General features: G+C 16.9%; 7 protein-coding genes across 7 annotated transcripts, besides 43 other annotated features; 1 reads left to right on the top strand and 6 right to left on the bottom strand. All coding sequences in view use genetic code 6, as the record gives it.

Moving 5' to 3' along the window:
* Position 1: 1 nt before the first annotated feature.
* Positions 2 to 45: a microsatellite.
* Positions 6 to 87: a microsatellite.
* Positions 88 to 487: 400 nt separating this feature from the next.
* Positions 488 to 576: a microsatellite.
* A 24-nt stretch (positions 577 to 600) lies between these two features.
* Positions 601 to 645: a microsatellite.
* A 183-nt stretch (positions 646 to 828) lies between these two features.
* Positions 829 to 892: a microsatellite.
* Positions 833 to 926: a microsatellite.
* Positions 927 to 1,083: 157 nt separating this feature from the next.
* Positions 1,084 to 1,131: a microsatellite.
* Positions 1,084 to 1,142: a microsatellite.
* A 2,385-nt stretch (positions 1,143 to 3,527) lies between these two features.
* Positions 3,528 to 3,562: a microsatellite.
* A 1,641-nt stretch (positions 3,563 to 5,203) lies between these two features.
* Positions 5,204 to 5,255: a microsatellite.
* Positions 5,256 to 6,033: 778 nt separating this feature from the next.
* Positions 6,034 to 6,085: a microsatellite.
* Positions 6,037 to 6,094: a microsatellite.
* A 437-nt stretch (positions 6,095 to 6,531) lies between these two features.
* On the bottom strand, positions 6,532 to 7,147 carry IMG5_091170 (hypothetical protein; the record flags this gene model as incomplete). Its single annotated transcript, XM_004035706.1, has 4 exons — positions 6,532 to 6,651; positions 6,709 to 6,818; positions 6,885 to 6,932; positions 7,009 to 7,147. Coding segments are annotated over 4 exons (417 nt in total), but the record flags the coding sequence as incomplete, so codon positions are not given.
* Positions 7,059 to 7,098: a microsatellite.
* A 161-nt stretch (positions 7,148 to 7,308) lies between the features above and the next one.
* Positions 7,309 to 7,345: a microsatellite.
* Positions 7,311 to 7,345: a microsatellite.
* Positions 7,346 to 7,747: 402 nt separating this feature from the next.
* Positions 7,748 to 8,827, bottom strand: IMG5_091160 (hypothetical protein; the record flags this gene model as incomplete). The annotated part of the gene is made up of 4 exons (XM_004035705.1): positions 8,740 to 8,827; positions 8,079 to 8,670; positions 7,892 to 8,031; positions 7,748 to 7,830 (listed from the first exon to the last, which is right to left on the bottom strand). Exons 2-4 carry the CDS (start codon positions 8,546 to 8,548, stop codon positions 7,748 to 7,750), a joined length of 693 nt encoding a protein of 230 aa, XP_004035753.1. The 5' UTR covers positions 8,549 to 8,670; positions 8,740 to 8,827.
* Positions 8,828 to 9,226: 399 nt separating this feature from the next.
* Positions 9,227 to 9,282: a microsatellite.
* A 95-nt stretch (positions 9,283 to 9,377) lies between these two features.
* IMG5_091150 (protein kinase family protein, putative) lies at positions 9,378 to 10,374 on the bottom strand (the record flags this gene model as incomplete). Its single annotated transcript, XM_004035704.1, has 3 exons — positions 9,378 to 9,415; positions 9,467 to 9,983; positions 10,240 to 10,374. The coding sequence occupies 3 exons, from the start codon at positions 10,372 to 10,374 to the stop codon at positions 9,378 to 9,380; spliced, it is 690 nt and encodes a 229-aa protein (XP_004035752.1).
* Positions 10,375 to 10,396: 22 nt separating this feature from the next.
* Positions 10,397 to 10,421: a microsatellite.
* Positions 10,422 to 10,876: 455 nt separating this feature from the next.
* Positions 10,877 to 13,117, bottom strand: IMG5_091140 (kinase domain protein). Its single transcript, XM_004035703.1, has 4 exons — positions 13,077 to 13,117; positions 12,731 to 12,940; positions 12,387 to 12,478; positions 10,877 to 11,200 (listed from the first exon to the last, which is right to left on the bottom strand). Exons 2-4 carry the CDS (start codon positions 12,897 to 12,899, stop codon positions 11,162 to 11,164), a joined length of 300 nt encoding a protein of 99 aa, XP_004035751.1. The 5' UTR covers positions 12,900 to 12,940; positions 13,077 to 13,117; the 3' UTR covers positions 10,877 to 11,161.
* Positions 13,118 to 13,177: 60 nt separating this feature from the next.
* Positions 13,178 to 13,228: a microsatellite.
* Positions 13,183 to 13,228: a microsatellite.
* An 11-nt stretch (positions 13,229 to 13,239) lies between these two features.
* Positions 13,240 to 13,274: a microsatellite.
* A 104-nt stretch (positions 13,275 to 13,378) lies between these two features.
* Positions 13,379 to 13,455: a microsatellite.
* Positions 13,423 to 13,467: a microsatellite.
* A 71-nt stretch (positions 13,468 to 13,538) lies between these two features.
* Positions 13,539 to 13,577: a microsatellite.
* A 181-nt stretch (positions 13,578 to 13,758) lies between these two features.
* Positions 13,759 to 13,803: a microsatellite.
* A 202-nt stretch (positions 13,804 to 14,005) lies between these two features.
* IMG5_091130 (mitochondrial carrier protein, putative) lies at positions 14,006 to 15,348 on the bottom strand (the record flags this gene model as incomplete). The annotated part of the gene is made up of 6 exons (XM_004035702.1): positions 14,006 to 14,187; positions 14,253 to 14,333; positions 14,389 to 14,524; positions 14,574 to 14,901; positions 14,982 to 15,079; positions 15,146 to 15,348. 6 exons carry the CDS (start codon positions 15,346 to 15,348, stop codon positions 14,131 to 14,133), a joined length of 903 nt encoding a protein of 300 aa, XP_004035750.1. The 3' UTR covers positions 14,006 to 14,130.
* Positions 15,349 to 15,382: 34 nt separating this feature from the next.
* Positions 15,383 to 15,492: a microsatellite.
* Positions 15,385 to 15,492: a microsatellite.
* Positions 15,386 to 15,492: a microsatellite.
* Positions 15,430 to 15,487: a microsatellite.
* Positions 15,430 to 15,502: a microsatellite.
* A 1,173-nt stretch (positions 15,503 to 16,675) lies between these two features.
* Positions 16,676 to 16,721: a microsatellite.
* Positions 16,722 to 16,825: 104 nt separating this feature from the next.
* Positions 16,826 to 17,372, bottom strand: IMG5_091120 (hypothetical protein; the record flags this gene model as incomplete). Its single annotated transcript, XM_004035701.1, has 1 exon — positions 16,826 to 17,372. A coding segment is annotated over one exon (507 nt), but the record flags the coding sequence as incomplete, so codon positions are not given.
* Positions 17,373 to 18,313: 941 nt separating this feature from the next.
* Positions 18,314 to 18,346: a microsatellite.
* A 344-nt stretch (positions 18,347 to 18,690) lies between these two features.
* Positions 18,691 to 18,761: a microsatellite.
* Positions 18,699 to 18,820: a microsatellite.
* Positions 18,699 to 18,821: a microsatellite.
* Positions 18,700 to 18,819: a microsatellite.
* Positions 18,737 to 18,819: a microsatellite.
* Positions 18,751 to 18,821: a microsatellite.
* IMG5_091110 (hypothetical protein) lies at positions 18,820 to 19,158 on the top strand (the record flags this gene model as incomplete). The annotated part of the gene is made up of 1 exon (XM_004035700.1): positions 18,820 to 19,158. One exon carries the CDS (start codon positions 18,820 to 18,822, stop codon positions 19,156 to 19,158), a length of 339 nt encoding a protein of 112 aa, XP_004035748.1.
* Positions 19,159 to 19,608: 450 nt separating this feature from the next.
* Positions 19,609 to 19,638: a microsatellite.
* Positions 19,634 to 19,697: a microsatellite.
* Positions 19,634 to 19,715: a microsatellite.
* Positions 19,669 to 19,719: a microsatellite.
* Positions 19,681 to 19,721: a microsatellite.
* Positions 19,695 to 19,764: a microsatellite.
* Positions 19,765 to 21,738: the final 1,974 nt, after the last annotated feature.

Genomic DNA, 21,738 nt, shown 5'->3' with positions numbered 1-21,738 from the left:
CTTTCTCTTGTTCTTATTTAATTTTCTCTTCTTTTTATTTAATTTATTCTTTTTCCTTTTCTTATTTAATTTATTCTTGTTCTTATTATTAAATAAAATGTGTTTATTAATTTTTTTTATTAAACTCTTCTTATATTGATTTATCTAGTATTTGTTTATTTTATATTTCTTTCACTTTTTCAAGTTTTTTTTAGGATTTTTAAATTTTTATTTATTTTTGAGAATTCTAATTTGTACTATTTTATGAAATTATTTAATATTAAGGCTTATGTAAATTGATATTTTTTTAATTTTTTAAAGATTTGTTATCTTTTTCCTGATCTTCTATTTGTATTTAGGAGGAAGAAAAATTCAGTTTATCCTATTGATGATTATAATTATTTGCATATTAAAACTATTAAGTATTCATAGAATTTAATAAAGCATTATTTTAATTTTTAGATATATTTGTTTTTGTTTCGTCTTATATTTTAGATAACTTCAGTTCATTTTTATTGCTTTAATAACTGTTTATATCATATTATTAAAATTTTTATTGTTTTACTAAAGTTTTATTATTATCAAAATTTTATTGCTGTGGTATATTTAATTCTTCAGTAGTTTATTTTTTTATTTAATTTATATTTTTATTTATTGATGTTTTTAAATTATTTAAATCTTATTGTTTATTTTATTAATATGATTATTAATTTAAAGTTTATTAAAAAATTGTGTTTTTCTATTATAAATTATCTAATAATGAATAAATAGTCTATTATTAAAATTATTATAAGTTATTATCATAATCGTTATATAAATTTATATTAATATCATTATAATTTATATTTGATTATTATTATTATTATTATTATTATTATTATTATTATTATTATTAATATTATTATTATTTTATATCATTTTATTTTATATTTATATCACTTTATTTTTTCTCTAATCTAATTTATAATATTTTTTCTTATTATGTATTTTTATATTTTTATTCTATATCATATAAAATTGAATTTTTTTTTTTATTTTTTTTTTCTTCTTTTTAATATATCTCATTATTATTCTATTATTGATTTTCTATATATAATTCTTATAAATTCTATTTTTAATTCTATTCTTAATTCTATTCTTAATTTTATTCTTCATCTATTTTTTTTTATGTTTTTATACACTATTTTTAAAAGTCGTTCTCATCATTATAATCTTTCTTATCTTGATATTCCTTTGTATTTTCAAATTCATCGTCAATTTTTATAATATTATTTAAATTTACCCTGCTTTAATTATTTTTCTTTAAATTTTAACTATCTTTTATTTTATTAGTTATGCTTTAGTTGAAACAATATTTATAAATTCTCTTATTTCTTTCCAAAACACATTCTGAAATTTATTAAAAATCTTAATGAAAAGGGAGATCTCCCCATGAAATAGAAAATTTCTTAAAACATTTATTTAAACAAGTTTAAAGGCCTTTTATTTTTTCTAAAATTTAATTATATGCAAATTCACAAATATCCTCGTCTAAAAAAAAATCGAAAAAATTAATTTAATATTACTATTATTTGAATTAATGGTCGCTTTTTAATGGAATATCATGATATATTTTTAATATTTAATTCCTGTATTTTAAATTCCATAATTCTTCAAATGAATACAAAGCCATATAATTTTCTTAAACTCTAATATAACTATAAGAAACCAAATCTTATATAAATTGAAAGCCTTTTTTAAAAAAATAAAATAAAAATTTTTATATATATAAATATTTTTTTTTTTTTTTTTTTACTATTTTCTTCTATAAATTATATTTCTAAAGTATTTTTTTTTTTTTCTTCTTTATCATAATATATTAGTATTAGTTCCTTTTAAGATGTTCCTATAAAGTTTATTATTTGTGAATATTAGATTACTTTTTTTGGAGTTTTTATTTGATTTTATATTGAATATATTTAAATCTGGAACACATTTATTATTAATATTAAGTTCTCATGTAGATTAGTGGTTAGTTTTGTTTAAAAAATGGAACTTCCATATGAAGGAGAATACCTAAACTAATTCAAAATATTCAAAAGTAATGCTTTTTCGGATAGTTAGTCAATTTTTTCGGTTTCTTATGTATCTTAGATTGCTTAAATAGTTTCAGAAATGTTGGTATGTAAATTTTCAAAAGGGAGAATCTAAGATAAGTTTTTTAATATATATTTTTCATCAATTAATTGTAGATTTTTTTTCTTTTTTTTGGCTTAATAAATTAGCATTAAAGCTGCGATTTTAAGGATAGTCTTTGTTTCGAAAAAATAACGAAAAAAACTATTTTTTGTGTATTTTTACCATATTTCCTATAAAAAAATTTCTAGGTTTTCTTCGGAAATAAAAGACAATTTAAAAAATTGAGAAGAAAAATAAATTCTTTTTTGGAAAAAAAAAATGGATTTTTCTGAAAAAGAAATAATTTCGAAAATATAATCTTCTTTTAGAAAAGCTTTTATTTTTTAGTCTTAATTTATATATAACCAGTATATATTTTTGTCACATTTTTCCTTCCAATAGTCTATTTCATGAAATATATGTTATATAATTTCCCCTATTTATATTTTTTGATAAGGAATCTAAATTTTTTCAATTATCCCGCAAGGATATTATATTTCTAGTTCATAAAATTATATATTTTTTAATCTTTCACTTATTTCATAAGTTGAAGGGAGCCAATCAGGAAGAATTAAAGACTCTCCTATTTATTATTGTTAAAGAAGTTTTATTATTTTATGAATTATTTTATAGTAATGTTCTTGAGATAATTGAGAAAAGAAAAAAGCTTATAAATATATATTAAGGTCTTATCTATTTTTTTTAATTATTTTATTTCATATATATACATATATATATTTACGTAGGCGGTATATATAATAATATAATAATATAAAAATGAAAGATTTTTGTTAAATTAGAGTTTATTTATTATTATTGAATTATAAAATAATGTATTTATATGTATATTTCATCTGTTATTAAATGAGGTTATTATTTTATTTCGTATATGCTTTAGATGAAAAAGCGAATTTTTTTATATAAATCATCTGTTGTATTTAATTATATATCTAAAAGAAAATTCATAATACTTTACAATTATTAAGTAATTATTTATTAAAAATCTTAAGGTACAATATAATTATTAAAATTAAGAAAATTAGTTTAAAAAATATGATTTTTATCCACTCCTTGTTTTAAATATGTAAAAAATTACATTTAGTAGTTTTATTAGAGAAGGATATCATTTTTGGAAAAAGAAATGGGAATTTCTACAATATTAATGTTTTCTTTAACTGAAGATAATTAAAAAGTATTATAAAAAGACCTTTATACGAAATTATAGTAAATAATATTTAACCTTGAGCAGCTTAATTTGATATCATCTAGACCAAATTTAAACTGCTTTTGAAAATTTTAATAATTATTAGAGGAGAAATCATTTAGAAAATATAGAATTCTATTCTAGGCTAATTAAAAGAAATGGTTATTTGAAAACTAAGGATTTAAATGAATTTATTATTATAGAATTTCATTATATAGAATTAAATTCTATTAAGAAATTTTTGAAAAAAAATTATAGTCACACCTAGTAGTATGTGCAAAGAAATTATTATTAATATTTAAATTAAAGATATATTAAGGGATTTTTTTTCTTTAGAAATCTTTATTTAGAAAAAAAAACAGTCATTGTTATTTAAAAAATTGTTCATTAATATTTCCTCTTCTTCTTGATTTATTAGTCTTCCTTGATCATCTTAATCTTCACTACTTTCGATATATTTATTTATATATTGATCCCTTTTTTCCTTAAGTAGAATTAAAAATTGAACTATTTCACCTCTAATATCTAACATAATGCATTCTTTTAGAATATTTTCCAATTCATCGTTTATATCTTATTCGTGAATTTCTTAAAAATTTAACACTTTTTCGATTCTGGAAATTAATAAATTTTTCCTGTTTTCAACATTTATTTATTTTTCGTTAAAAAAATCGGTTTCAAGGCCCATTTTTTAAGCACATTCGGTTAATATTTAGATCGAATAATGGTCTCTTATTATTATTGCAAGATTGAGTTTTTATAAAATATAGGTTTGAAGATTTTAGAGAAGTTTTAGAGGAAATTAGAAGTCTAAGTTTAGTATTTCTTCACATAATAAGTAAAGATCTTCGATATTTTTTTTTTCTTCTTCCCTTATAAAAGCAGAGATTTTAGTGGATATTTCTTTTATTTATAATTAGTATTTTTTGGAGTTTGGAGGAGGCTTTAGTTATTAGTTGAAAAGGAGAATTCTTTAAATTTGAAAATTATTGTTGTCATTAGAAGATTAAACTATATTTTAGATCAATTCGGGTTGTAGAGGGGCTGGATAAAGTACTAATTGGAAATTATTTGTTTTATTTTAAAAGAAACCCATATATAACCTCCATAAAGTATATTTCGTTAAATTATTATAAGAAATATCTATCAAAGATAAATTTTATTAATTAGAAAATAAGATTGTATTTTCTAAAGGTAGAAGTATAGAGTCATTTATTTGATTATTTTTTAAAATTAATTTCCATATTTTTTGTCAATAAATTTATTTGGGTAAAAAAATTATAAAAATATTCATCGTTTCCTATTATTTAATTGAATGAAAGGTCAATATAATTTATTTCGGGACAACTTTCTAATATTTTGGATAATTAAGGAAATGAAAAGTGAGTTAATTAATTTTTTCTTAATGTAAGTTCTTCCAAGTATTAATTAAAGGATATACTATCGCTTATTTTGGAGAATTTTTAGTCATTTATCTCTATGTTTTCTAAGTTTAATTTCTATAATTAATCTATTTGTAAATTTGTTATTATTTATTCGCATATTACTTGTGTTTTTATATCTTAAATATTTCCTTGAATTTAAATATTTTTTATTTATTTACAGTTTTTTATAAATTAAATTAAGCATTAGAGTTTATTATCTTTTTTGAATAAATCTAAGTTTATTTAAAAAATATCGCTCTCGTCTTTTATTTATATAAGAATCCAATCTAATATCCATGCTTCTTCTTTTATTTCTTTATATGTACAACTATCTAAATATATATTCCAGGCTTAAGAAAAAAGAATTGCTTATTAAATTTTACAAGCTATTTCTTATGATTAAAATGTTAAATAATTAGATTACTTTTTATATATTAAGATATATATATATATATATAATATATATATATATATATATATATATATATATAATTAACATTTGTTTTTTCATCTATTATCATACTCGCATTCTCCTTAAATTACGGATCTTATATTTTAATTTAATGAGTTTCTAATAGTTACTTTAAAGTTAAATATTTTAATAATATGATTTTTTTTGCTTTTGTGGGAAGTGAATCTTTTTTTTTTTTTTTTAATCTATTTATATTATTTTTTATTAATACATATTTCTGGTGATAATATTGATTGTTAGTCAAATTGAAATTCAGATATATTGTTTTCTTATAAAAAACGTTCATCAAAATGATTATATAATAAAATTTAAGTTGAAGTTATTACTATTTTTTTTAATCTCCATAATGGACGTATATCTTTTTTATTAGTAGTTTCTTTTTTTTAATATAAATTTTTTGTTAATTTAGTTATTGGGTTTTTTTATAATTTTATTCACCATGGCATAATACGCATGTATTAGAAATTAAAAATATTCTGTCGGTATATTTCATTTAATTTTAATATTTTTTATATATCTGTATATATTTATTAATTGTTTTTTTATAATTTTTTTTTTTTTATTATTAAATAATAATAAAAATAAACGAATAAATTATAGAATAATGTATATAAAGTGAAATCTAATTTTTATTAAACTTATACATTAAAATAATAATTATGAAATAAGTAATAATAATATAAATATTCTAAGAATTATTCAAAAAATACTATAATTGTATATATTAAATAATTTTTTATATAAAAATATACGATAATTATTAAATTTAAAGAAAAATTAAAATTTTAAATATTTAATTGATTTTTTAACTTTATTCATCTTCTTGATTTTTCAATTTTATTCATCTTCCATTTTTTCTAACTTATTATTATTACCATCATTATTATTTTAGTCAAATTTCCCATTAGAAATATTTACTATTTTCGGAAATTCGTATTTTTCATTAAGCTTTTATTAACTCCATAAAAGTAATTTTATTAATGTTAATAGTTTATTGTCTTTTTTTATTTTATTTTTAAAAAAAAATTAAATTTTTTATAAAATTAATATTATATTACCTCTTTCCTCGGAATTTTTTTTTAGCATTTCATAATTTATTTCACTTGATATTTTTATTCTTTAGCAATTATTTACAAGATCTTTATACGGACTTTCTTCTATGTTTTCAAAAGCTAATAAACTCATTACTTTTTCCATATTATCCATATAATAGTTTTTTTTTCTTCCTATGTTTTTTTTATTTTTTTAAACAAAAAATTATAACTTTTTTTATATAAAAATACACTTTCTTCAACTAATGTTAATAATTCCTATTATGCGTAATTAATTGCAGAATCTATTTCATTTTTTTTAATTAATTCAATACATTTTTATAATTTTATGCTAAAATTTATGTCTTTATTTTCTAATAAAATCTTTTTTTTATTATAATTTTCGATTTAAAATATAAATTATATTTATATTTTATATACTTTTTAATTAAAATTATTTAGTTCATTTATTGCTTCATCTATTTGACCATTTAATATTAATTATCTTATATTTATTCTTGGCTATATTGAATTTAAATCAAAATTACTAACTATTTTATTTGTTCAATAAATTATTTTTAAATAAAAGTTTATTTTTTAAAAATATATATATATACTTTCTGTTTAGGTTTCTTCTTAAAATCTTTAAGCTGCTTCTTTATATCCTTCATATTATTTTTCAGAAATAATAAAATTATTAATTTTATTTTTTATATTTTATTTATTTAATAAATATTTTACCTTCAATTAAAAAAAAATTCATTACTAATTTATTCATATCATATTTTGATATTTTAATATTTTTTAAATCATTTTACCATTTTTCTAAATTTATTTTTTTATCAGCAATTTCATCTAAATCGACATCTTGATTATGCATTTTATATATATTTCTTTGAAATTTTTTTTATTATTATATATTTTTTATTTCTTTTTTTTAAATTTTTTTTTTTTTCTATTAAAAAATATAAAATATTATAATATATTATTAAAACTAAATATAATTCACTTTTTTTTTTTTTTCTGTTATTTTATTAAATCTGTTTTGTTTTGTTTTCTTTTGTTTTCGTTTTTTTTTTGCTTAATTTTTTTTAAAAAAATAAGAAATGTGATTTTGAATTAAATAGAATTAAAAAATAAATTTATGAATATATTTTTTTATTTTTTATTTTGTTATAAAAATATATATCAAAGAATATATTTTATTGTATTATTTTAATTTTAACAAATTATTATTTTATAAAAAAAAAAAGTCTTTAAAATTTTTATAGATATAATTTTTATAAAAAAAAATTATAATTACAAAGTTTATAAAAAAAAAGATAATATTTATTAAATAAAAAATTAAAACAATTAAAATTATTAACTAACTTATTAATTATATATATAAATTTTTATTATGAAAAAATTATATTTATTTATAATGAAAAATTATATATAAATAAATTTTTAACTTTCATTTACATTAAAATTAAAATTATCAAACATCCTAAACCCATTTTATTCTTTTTCCGTTTTCCCATATACCCTCTTTCTTTTCTCCGTTTGGAAGTATAAGAAATCCTTAATAATTTATTCTTAAAAAACACAAAAAATTGCAAATATATATAATATTAAAATTTACCATTCCCATCTTATTTTCCATTATGCCAATATCCTTCATATTTTTTGCAATTTCCCCAATCAAAAACTCCGTAACCATGTTTTCTATCATCTAAATATTCTCCTGTATATTTTTTTTTATCTGGCCAAGTTGTTTCTCCTCTTTGGTTTATTATTCTTAAAAAAAAAAAATATATATATATTATTACTTTCCATTCATTTTATTATTTTTCCATTAACCTTTGTATATTTTTCCGTCATTCCAATAATATTCTCCATATCCCGATATTTCATTATCAAGAAACTCTCCTACATATTTACTTTTATCTGAAAAATATAAAGTCCCTTGCCCATTTTTCTTTCCGTTTAAATAATTCCCTTCATATTTTGCATTATCTGGCCAAACTTCAACTCCATACCCATTTTATAAATCATCTTTCCATTCTCCGTCGTATTTAGCGCCTCCACTATGAATATAAACACCTTTTCCGTTTGCCATATCATTTTTCCATTCGCCTTCGTATATATCTCCGTCTATATGAACTAATTTACCAAAGCCATCTGCTTTGTCTAATACCCAAGAACCTTCATAATAACTACCATCTGGCCATATATGCTTTCCTTATCCTTCTCGGACCCCTTCTTTCCATTCACCAATGTATTTACCTTCATTTTTCATTTCTATTTATTCTAGTTTTATTGGATGAAGCTAGTTAAATGTTGAAGCAATTATTTCTGAATATTTTTGTAATGGCTAATTATCCTCGTGGTTAGTATTTTTTCGTATTTAACTTAAAGTTACTTATTTTTTTTTAATTGAAAAATTTTACATAATTTAACTTTGTAAATATAAATATTTTATTTTTTTACTTTTTCCATTATTTTAAGAAGATGATTCATATTAATTTTTATGTTTGTATGTATCTTATGCATTTTAAACAGTATTAGCGTTTTAAAGTTATTAATTTAATTCATCGTTCTTTTATTTATTTAATTTGTCAGATTAATTTAATGCTATTGATGTATGTTATAGTTCTTCATTTTCTTTATTAGATTCTATACCACAATTACAATTTCCCATTATAGTTTTTAAAGAAATATATCAAAATATATATTTTTTTTAATACAATAAAAATATTAAAATATATAAATAAATTTAAATAATTCAAATTAATTAATATATTTTCAATTTATTTTATAAAAATAAAATATATATATAATTCATATATAGATTTAAGTAAAAAAAAAAAAAAATAGATTATTTAAATGATATTATTTTTATTATATAAATATTAATTCTAAATATTTAAAAAATTATTATAATGAAATATAAATTATATAAATTAGTATGATTTTAATATATATATATATATATATATATATTTATATTTTTATATATATAAATATATATATTTTTATAAAAACTCATTTATTTTAATTTTAAAAATCATTAAAATTCAAAAAGATTATATATTTTAAGCTATTAACATAATTTTATACTATTAAAGTCAATAAAAAAATCTTATAAGCTCCTTAACTACAAGCTCTATTATTTTAAAATATAATTATTATTATTTTTTTAAAAATTTAAAATTACTTTTATCACTATCTTTGAATTCTTATTACTTAGTTTCTTATATTTCTTCTACTATATCTTTAAAAGATGGTCTACTTTCAGGTAACCTATTTAGGCATTTTTTCATCAACTTCAGATATCTTGGAATTCCTATTTTCGGTATAGGTACTTCATAAAGTTCATCATATCCAACTGTACCATAAATTTATTAATGAGACATACCTTTATAAGGTATATTTCTTGTAAGCATTTCCCAAAGTATCATTCCAAAAGAATACACATCAGAATGTTCTTAATATTACTCCCTTCTCATAACTTCAGGAGCCATCCATTATGGAGTTCCAATAAGTCCAGCTTCTTAAATTTTATTTTTTTTTTAATTCAATTTTGATTTTATTCTTGAAAGCCCAAAATCACATAATTTCACATTCCGATTTTCATCTATTAGTACATTAGAGCTTTTCAAATCACAATGTAATACTTTTATTCCGTGTAAATATCTCATTCCTAAGGCTATATCTTCTATTATATTTATTATCTATTGTTAAGAAAATTCAGTTTTTAATTTATGTAAATGATCAAATAATGAGCCACCACTTAAATACTCTGTTATCATATAGTATTATGAATTTGATATACATATTCCCATATATAATACTATGTTTGGATGTCTTAAATTATTTATAACTCTTACTTCTGAGATAAAGTCTTGTATTTTTCTAAAGTGAATTCTACTGTTTTTTTTACCAAATTACTGTTTTATTATTTTTTATGTTAGTTTTTTTTATTTTTACTTTTATTGCAACATCTTGTCCTAACCAATTTCCTTAATAAACTTCACCGTAACTTCCTTCTCCTATTTTTTTACCGAATTCTAATTCTTTAAATGATATGATGAAATTTTTATTTATTCCACTTTATTAGAGCATTTCTATTATAACTCTATCTATGTTTTTTTTTTTTTTTTTTTTTTTTTAAAAAAAAAAAAATTATGTTATACCAAAATCTTATTGTTTGTAAAATTTTCTTTTATTTTATTAATTTTGTTCCGGTGTGTTTTTAATTTATTCATTTTATTTTTTAAATTTGTGATCTTTGATTTTTTTGCTATTCCTTTTCTTAATTTCTGGTCGAACAGAGGAAGAATCGCTTGAATCAGAACTAACATTTTGTTAATTTTTATTTATCATAATTGATTTTTGATTTGGCTATTTTTTTATTTCATTTTCGCTTGATTCATCTGATGAACTTGTAGAATATTAAAATTGGCTTGCAATTTGGATATTATTGTTATTTTAAGGGTTATCATTATAATTTTTATTTTATTCAAGATATTTCTTTTTTTATAATTATTAAATATTTTATGTTTATGTTTTTTTAAAATGGTTTTTTTCTTTAAAATCAATATGAACTAATCCTTTATTTGAATTTATTTCTAGACTAAATTTTTATTATTTATCTTAATTAGAAAATTATTATTAATTAATTTCAGTTTAAATATTTTTTTATTACTAATTATTAACAATCAATACCGCATTATTATTTTTTATTTTACCAGAAATTTAACTATTAGCCTATCCTTCTTATTTATCTATAGTTTATTTTTCAGATATAATATTATTAGTAATGTTTATTTAGGAAGTAGATGGTGATGAAAAGCTGGTATTACATTGCATTTTTTTGTCTTTTTTTTAATTATTAATATCTTCTCCTTCATCATCTGCAACGATATTTTCTGTACTTTCCAAAACTTTCCTAATTTAATTATTATTTTAACTTTATATTTTTAGCTATTCAGCTTCTTAGATTCCCGACCGCTAAATTTTAGAACTTTTAAGCATTTCGATAGTATTCTTAAAATTAAATTTATTAATTAATAAATCTGCTTTTAAATTATTGTAATTATTATATTTTGGAGGCGAATCATCTTGTTAAATTTGCTCGTTTTCTTCTTCTATTATACTTTTGTAATTACTTGAAAATTTCATTGTGGAATTTTATAAGCTTTTGTTTGAAATTGTTTTTTGGAATTATTTAACTATTTGCATAAATTTAGGATCTTTAAGCATTTTATTTTCTTTATATTTTTTCAGAATACTGATTTATTTTTAAAAAATCTTCCTTTTTCCTAAAGCTTCCATTTAAAATTAAGTTTTTAAATCTTAATCAGTTAGTAAGAATATGCTTTTTCCGCAAATCTAATTTTTAAAAAATTCCCCTTTAAATTCTCCTAAACCTATTTTTTCAAGCCATAAACAAATATGATGAGTATTCCATTCATTTACTTTATTTTTTTTAATAAGTTATTTTTTTATCCTTTTTTTTTAAAAAAATACAGTTTTTAGGAAAATATTCAAATAATGTATGAAATTCCATTTATTCTATTAATGAGTAATCTAATTATTTTAGATCGTCGTTTGAGTTAATACTCATATTATTCATATTTAAATTAATTAATAAGTTTTAAGGATTAAATCCTATTGATTGGCTTCCTTCATATACTTCTGTTTATATATTTATTGATTTTGATTAATTCGGACCTTAAATACTTTCTTAATTACTTTATATTCCCTTTTTTATTTCATAATTTCTTTTTTTGTTATAATTATATATATTTATTTTGTATTACATCACTTTTACCACTATTACTGGCATTTAGCCCATTAATTTAATTAGTTTGTTTATCGTTATAGCAATTAGAATTATAAGCATTACTTAAACTTCGAATTTTAATTACATCTTATTTTTTATTTGGACTAAAACTTCTTCTAATTTTATTATATTGGGTTAAACTTTATCTATGATTTTCTTTTTTTTATTCCTTTTCTTTTTTTAAAATTTTTTTTTATTTATAAATAAATGTATTTTTTTTATTTTAACTTTGACTTTCTTCCTCAAACTAATATTTTTTTTCCTTTGATAATTATTTATTGAATTCTACCTTCTAGCCATGAATCCATAATTCCTTTATTTCTTCTCCGTTCGGAGCAGTATATAATCCTTCTCCGTGTTTCAAGTTATTCAAAAAGATACCTATTATTTTATAATTATATATAAATATATATTAAATGATTAATTTATATTTAATATGTTTATATATTATAAATAAAAAATCATTATTTCACCTTTGTATTTGCTTTAATTATTAAACCACATTATACCTTCACCATTTCTAATTCCGTTTTTCCAGTTAGTTTTAAATTTAATTATAAAATATTAAATATGTAAAAGATTAATTTTATATAAAAAATAAATATAATTTAAAATTATATAATTAATTATTACCTACAAATCTTTCACTATTAGAGTAAAAATATTAACCTGTTCCTTCACATTTATCATTTTACCAATTACCAAGATATAATTCGCCATTTTTAAAATATTATTTTCCTTTTCCGTGTCTTAAATCATTTTTCCATTCTCCTTCATATCTGTCTCCATTCGAATAAATCATTGTTCCATTTCCATGTTTTTTATTGTGATAATTATATTAACCTTTAAAAAATATTTTTATTTTTCTTAAAAATTAATTATTGTTGCTTTTGTTGAAATGATTTATGTAAAATTTTTAACAAAAAAAATAAAAATAAAGTTTATTTTTTATTTTAATAATTAAAAAAAATAAATATACCTACATATTTATCACCATTAGGATAAACTATTTGATTTGTAAACATTTTTTAATTATCATTTTCAAACTAATTATAATTAAATACTTATTTTAAAAATATCATTTATTTATTTATTTTATATTTTATGTATTTTATATTTTTTATTTATTTTTATAATTAATTTTTTATTATGTTAATTTTATTATGTGAATATTATTTTATAATTTTTATTTTAAAATATATTTAGTTTTTTTAAATTGAAATATAAAAGTTCTATTAACTTTACCAAAATTGAAATTATTCGAAATGAACATATCATATATATATATATATATTTTTTTCAAATAATAAAATAATTATTTATATATTATATTTTTTAATATTAAATTAATTTTTTATGTTAAATTTATTAACTTTTTTTTGATTTTTTTATATATATCTAAATAATGTTTTAAAAAATACATTTTAAGCAATTAAAAGAAATATATATATATATATATATATATATACATATATAATATTTAATATAATAAATCAAGAAATAAATTTACTTATTAAATTTTAGTGATAAAAACATATATTTTAAGAATTATTCGATAATAGTATTTAATTAGTTTTATTGTTAAAAAAAGAATTAATAATATTAATCATATATAAATAATATATATATTCATCTCATTATTAATATTTTATTTAAATATATATAATTTAAAATTTTTTTAATTATAATTTATAATTATTTAATTAATCAATTTTTTCATAATACAAATTATTATTTTTCATAATATTTTTTTTTAATTTTTTTTAAAATATGAATCTTTTATTTTTATATTAATTATATAATTATATTTAAAATAATAAACTTAAAATAAATATCATTTTTATTTATATATTATTTACATTATTATTTTAAAAAATATTAAAAAAAAACAAATATTATAATAATTTTAATAAAACTTATTAATTTAATATTTACTAAATAAATATAAAATAAGAAAAATGAATGTAATATTGAGTTAAATTCATGCACATTTTCTGAAAACTTTTTTTGGATATATATTTTTTTGTATTATTTCAAAGTTATTTTCTTTTATTAAAATATTTAGTTAACGAATCTTAAACAAGTAATGTCTTTTAATATTATAAAAATATATATTTATAAAAAAAACATCAAATTTTATTATATAAATTTTTACAATAACAACATGTGGTGCAATTCTTGTTATAAAAGTTGGTAAACCAACCCACAAACCTAAAAATCCTTCTCTTCTAACACTCTATTATATTAAAAAAAAAAATATTCAATGCCATATTTTTAATATATATAATTACAATAGTAAAGCAATCAGTAAAGCCTTTATATAAAACATTTCCTTAAGCATCAGGTTTTTGTCTTTATAATTTAGTTTTGATATTATCAATAGGTAAAGACATTACAGAAGCAACAATACCAGAAAGAGCAGAAGCACTTATTTTTTATAAAATAAATAAATTTAGAAATTAATATAAAATCTTACATAACTTATGTTTATAAAGTATCAGTTGTTTTAGTATATTCATTTAATCTTTCTTTTGCTTCATCAAAAGTTGAAAGCATACCTAAATTTAATAGCATTGCTCTAACAACAGTAGGCGAACATCCCTTCCATAAAGCCAATACTCCTTCTTCAGAAACTATTCTTCTTAATGCATCAAAAATATTTTTATAATTTCTTCTTTAGTCAATAGGTAATAAAGTATCTCCTTAAAATCTCACTAATGCTAAATCTGCGGGATTACCACATAAAGAACCTACAAAACCTGCAGTAAGAGAGCAGTATACTTTTTCTCCGAAAGTTAAATTTTCTTTATTTGCATATTTATTTATTTTTATATATATTTTTTAACTTTTTTTTCAAAAAATAATATTATATAGTTTGCTTTACTTCCGCCTTTTTTGGCTTTAATATTATCAGTTAATGTCTTAAAAAGTCCTAATCTTACTGTTGTGTATAATACTTATCTCATTAAAGCAGAATCAATTCTATTTTATTAATTTTATTTATTGTGCTTATATAATTTTTATTATTTATTAAATTTTATATATTACCCTTTATATAAACCTGAAATACCGTCAGATTTTATCACGTTTTTGGCTATTGCAATAGGATTAGTGGATAATTTTGAATTTCCTGCAGACTTTTCTTCCGATAAAATTTAAATACGAACTTTTATGGTATCAATTGGTTGAATAATAGTTGTAGCAAACATACCTGAAAAACCGCCAATTAAAAATGGTTAAAGAGTATTCATTATAGAAGATTATTTTTTTTATTAAGGTTATACCATTTATTTTTATATTTTTATATTATTTTTTTTTTTTATTTTAAAATGTTTTTTTTTTATTTCTATTTTTTTTTATTTCTATATTTTTTTTTTTAATTTTTTTTTTTTTTTCCTTTTTTTTATATAAATTTATTAATTTATTTTTTTTATTAATGATTTTATATATTTTCATCTTTTATTACTTTATTTAATTATATTTAAAAATTAAATATTAAACGAAAATATTAGTTTTATATATTTGCTGCAATTGTATATTACGCGCAAGCCTATTTTATATTTTTTACGTGATGTAATAAAATTATTACGTATTAAATATAACTATGTTTAATATTTAATAATTAAATTTAAAAATTAATTATGGAATTTGTCCTAATTATTTCTTTTAAAATATAAATAATAAAATTAAATTCAAGGTTTTTTTAAAATAAAAATAATTTATAGTTATTATATAAAATGGGCATTTATTTTAATAAATTTATAATTTTTTTTAATTTTTATTTATTAAATATAAAAATACGATTAAATATATATAGTAAAAATTTATATTTTGACTAAAAAAATTATATTAATTATCTTAAACTTTGCAATAATCAAAATTAATTATTAAAATAATACTATGTAATTATTTACTTTAACTTTTTATAAATAAGCATATATACAAATATAATTATTGTTTAATCTTATATATTTTTTATTATTATTTTTATAATATTGATAAGAATTATTATTGTTTTTTTATATTTAAATATAGACAATGTTTATTTATTTTTTCTTAATTTAAAAAAATATATATATATTTGGTTTTAAAAATATAATGGATATTAATCAATAAATAAATTAGTTAAAACAATTTATAAAAGTCATATAAATTTTAAAAATAAAATATAAAAATATGGTTGGTTATAATAATAAAATTATTGAAAAAAAAAAAAAATTATTTAAAAATTGATATATTTTTTTTAGTATAATTTTTAATTAAAAATAATTTCATATATTTAAAGTTTATCATATTTTTTTTTGTATAATAATAAGTTTAATTTAAAAAAATAATCAATTTTATTTAGAATAAAATAGTATTATTATTTGCACTAGTATAATAACAAAGTAATTTCATATTTACTTTTAGTTTAAAATAAAATATGTTTTTATATATAGTTATTAAATCTATGAATTGTTCTAATTAAATTAAATTGTATGCTATATTATATAAATAATTTATCTAATATATTAATATAAATAATAATAAAAAAGTTATTTTCAATCTTTAATATATATTTTTTTATAATATTATTTCTAAAATAATAAATATATAATAATAAAAAAATAATATGTAAGAATAATAAATTTAAAATTTAATATAACCATTGATAGCTGATGAATAGGCAGAAATAGATAATGATGATAATTAAATAGCGTAAGAAAACAATAATCAAAAAAGAATATAGTCTAAATTATTTTTAGAAATATTTAAGGAAAATAAAAATCAAATATATTTATATTCAATAATAGATTTAATTATTGCCTTTGTTTCTTTAATTATTTATATTAATAGATGTAAAGATAGTTAATTATAACTTTGGAATATTTAATGGTCTTATTTCTTTTTTTGTAGATTTTTATATAATTTTTTAATTTCTTTATAATTAATATCGTAAATAAGAAAATAATATATTTGCGAAAAATTAGGTGAATATAAAACTGAGGAAGAAAATGAATAATAATATTAATAGTTTTAGTATTATTTTACAGAACTTGAAAAAATGGATTTAAAAAATTAACTCAATAAAGAATTTATGAACTATTATTATAAAAGAAATCGTTTTTTAAAAATCATTTTTTATTTCTTTGCTGTCTTAACCCTTTGTTATACGATTTATGGATTAAGTCTATTTATAAAAGATAAATATTTTAGTATTTTTTTAAATAGCGATAGAATAAATTGTGAATATGGATTTTTGTGGTGGGTATTAATTTCTATTACTTTTATTCTATTTTATAATAAAAATATTTGTGATATTTTTATTTTTATATGTATAGGTAAATAATTTTTATATATATATATATATATAAATAAATATTAATTAATATAATTATATATTTATACGAATATTTATATTTATATTTAAATATAATTTTATATATTTTTATTAAAGCTATTCCTATTGTCCTCATATTTTATTTACCATATTTTCTTTATAATGCTTTAAAATTAAAAAAAAAAAAAAAAAACTTTTTGAAATAATTTAAATCTATTAAATATTAGCATGGATAAGTTCAAGGAGATACTGAATGCTCTATATGTAGAATTGATTATGTAATAGATGATAATTTAATATTTTTACCTTGTAATACTTTGCATCATTTTCATAAAGATTGTATAACTTAATGGCTTAGAGTTAATGCTACATGTCCTTTATGTAGATATAATTTTGATGAAATTTCAGACAACTAATAGGAAGAAAATAATTAATAAGAATAAATTAATAATATTGAAGATAATAATAATTAATAAGTTTAATAATCAGTATTAGATTAGAATTATTAATAATAATAGGAATAATAAGAAATAAATAATAATGAAGAATAATAAAATGATGTTGAAGTATAAAATAATGAAGAAGAAGAATATGAGTATGATGAAGAAGATGAAGAAGAATAAAATCATGATAATAATCTCTAATAATATTAAATTTTAGTTGAAGTAAATGATAAGTATTTATTTTCTTTGTTTGAAAATAAAGAATAGTTTTAAAATTATATTTATTAAATAAATGATTATAGTGAAGAAGAAAAATAAGAATATATAATTAAATTTTAAAACTTTTTGTAGTTGAAAAATTAATAAAACTCAAATAATTGAAAATTAAAAAAATATTATTTGTTTTACAAAAAATTTAACATAATATTAATTTTTTTATTAATTGAGTTAAATATATAATATAATATAATATAATATAATATAATAAACTATTTATAAAAAAATTTGTCAATTTATATTTATTTTATATTAGTTTTTTATGAAATAAAATTTTTTATGTTTTTATTTTTTTTTTTAGTTTTTTTTATAAAATATACATTTTATGTTTTTCTATTGATTTTTTTTTTAAGAGACTATATTTAAAATTATTAGAATAATAATTATATAATTTATAAAAAAACAAAAAAGTAATTTAAATATTAGATATTCAATATTTTATTCATTTAACTAAATAATTTAAATATTTTAAAGAAAATATTTTTAAAATATATATATATGTATAATTTATTTAAAAAAAAAAAAAATTACATATAATATAAAATTAATTTAAAAAGAGTATAAATAAAAAAAAAATAAGATATAAAAAAAAATAGTAAAAAATATAAAATAAAAAAAATAATAAAAAAATATTAATTAAATTAAAAAAAATAAAAATATATTAAATATAAAAATAAAAAAAAATGGCAAAAGGTCAAGTTCAAGAAAAATCTGTAGACGCAACTGTTAATTTACACAAAAAATGTCACAAGATCTCTTTCAAAAAGAAAGCTCCTAGAGCAATTAAAGAAATCGTTGCTTTTGCTACCAAAACTATGGGAACAAAAGATGTTAGAGTTGATACTGCACTCAATAAATATGTATGGAGCAACGGTATAAGAAATATCCCAAGAAGAGTTAGAGTAAGACTTTCTAGAAAAAAAAATGAAGAAGAAGGAGCAAAATCAGAATTTTATACTTTAGTATAACACCTTGAAGTCGAAACTTACAAAGGACTTTAAACTGAAAAATCAAAATAATGAAAAATGCATTAGAAATAAATATATATATAAAAAAATAAAATAACAATTTATTTTTATTTTTGTTATAAATATATTTAGGGATTTTTCTCTATTTTATTTAAATATTATTAAGAAATATATATAAATAATTATAGAATGTTAATAAAAATCAATATATGTAAAATAAATATATGATTAAAAATATTTATATATAAAAAAAAAAAATATATGAATGAAATAACAATAATTATTGATTAAAATATCGAAAATATTTTTTATATAAATATAAATACATAAATTAAAATAAATAATTTTTAATTTATAAATTTATAAATATATATTGATTAATTAAATTAATATTTAAATTTATTTTGTAATATATTTAATTATATATAAAGAATATAAAAAAAAGATGTTATATAAAAACCAAATATTTTTTTAAATGTGTTTAAAATTTTAATAAAATAATGAAAAAATAAATAAAAATATAATAAAAATATATATATATATATATTAATAGATAAAATAATATATATTTATATATATTTATATATATATATTTTTATTTATATTTATATTTTTTTTAGTTTTTTTTCTTTTAATTTTATTTTTTTATAATCTTATTTTAAAATATATTATTTTAATTAGTATTTTTTTTTTTCATATTAATTTATTTCCATTTAAAATTTATATAAGTTTAAAATATTTTTTAATAAATTAGAATTATTTTATTTATTTATAATTTTACTTTTTTTTTTTTATATTAATATCATTTTTAAAAATTTGTAAATGTTTCTTTCAATAACTACTATAATAATTTTATATAAAATTAAACATATTAAAAAATAATATTTTTTATTTATCTAATAATAATCTATATTTCTTTATAGTAATATTTTAAAAAAATAAAAAATTGCTTATATATTTTTGATTATGTTTTTATTTATTATTATAATATAAATAATAAATATCTAAATATTTTTATATATATATCTATACATTAATTTTTTTTATATCATTTCTATATAAAATTAATAATTTTTTATATTTCTTTTTCCATTGTTAAAGTTTATAATTATTTTAATTAATTAGATTTTTAATTATTATAATTTATTATAAAATTATTAGTTTCTTCATCTATACTTTTGAAATTACTTTATTAATTTTTAGATTCTAATTTCATATTTAAGTTTTAAATAATATCATCTTGTAGAAAGAAATATATACCTCTTAAATAATGTAATTTTTTAAAAAAATTAATGTCTTTTTTATATATATATGAAATCAGAACAAATATAAAATCAAATATTATATCAAACAAAAGACTCATAAAAACACACACACCACAATCATATAGTTTCTCAACATCAATAATTCTTCCGATTTCAATTATAAATAAAAACTAAGTAACTAAAATAATTAATAAATAAACATTTATATATTAATTTAATTTTTTTTTTACTTATTAATATTATTAAAGAACTTATTTAAATCATACAACTATAATTAAATTCATCTCCTTAAATCATAAATTTAATCCCTAGTGCTGAGAAATAAACATATTTAATAAAAAAAGACCCAATAAAGGATAAAAATGATATAAAAACAGCCTAAAAATCAATAAACTCTTTGAAAAAAACTGCTGATAAACATAAGTGTGTTGAAAGGCATGTAATAATAATAGTACATCGACTATAATTAGTGATAAAATTATTAGTTTTTCCTAATAGAAAAGATATTGGTGTAAAATAATATAAGAAATGTTTAGAAAAAAGAATTGGTTACAATTTTTAATTATCATAATTTTAGCTTTCATATTGATTTTTTATTTAAGCAATTTTATACATTAGAGGACAAAAAAAAACCAAAAAAAATAACGAAAATATAATTCCGTATAAATTATTTAATATTATGGATTATTTTTAGTCTAATTTTTCGTCTATTTATACTTTTTTGTTTGTATTTTCTTTATTTTTTTATATTCCAAAGTTTATTAGTGCGTTTTCGTGTTCTTTTTGTAAATAGGCATTCTAGAATGAATTATAGGCGAAAATATAAGTGTTAAAATCTTCCTAAATTTAGTCTTTTTGGAAATCTAAAAGGGCTATAAAAGGCCCTTCTAGGGAATAGCATGAACATATTATATGAGTGGTGTTTTCGTTTAGATATGAGCAATTAGTTTCGTTCCAGTTTTGATATTTTTCGAGATAATTCATACATTTGTAAGGAGTCTTTAGGGAAGAAAAGGTTGGAGTTCTTAGTTTTTTTTTAAGAAGAATTATTATTGGGACTTTCTGATCGATAAATGTGATTTCTTAGAAGATATTTTCGTTTTTTTTTAGTCCATAAAGTTATATATTTAGTATGTTTGTGACTTAGTTTTGCTATATCAGGGTGCAGTTTTGTAGGTAATCAAATAATATTTCAATGCCTGAAAACTGTTCGATTTTAGTGAAGATTTAAGTGTATTCTTGTAGAATTTCAAGTGGAAAAATAACTGCAGAGGCAAAAGAAAGCACTTAAATTTAAGGAAATGTGTATATGCTTTACAAAATATCAACTCCATCTCCAAATTGGAATAATTCGGGTGTATATAGTAAA

The sequence above is a fragment of the Ichthyophthirius multifiliis genome, assembly GCF_000220395.1.
Source record: "Ichthyophthirius multifiliis unplaced genomic scaffold scaff_1120509250716, whole genome shotgun sequence".
Lineage (NCBI taxonomy): Eukaryota > Ciliophora > Oligohymenophorea > Hymenostomatida > Ichthyophthirius > Ichthyophthirius multifiliis.
This window is presented reverse-complemented; position numbering and strand designations above follow the sequence as displayed.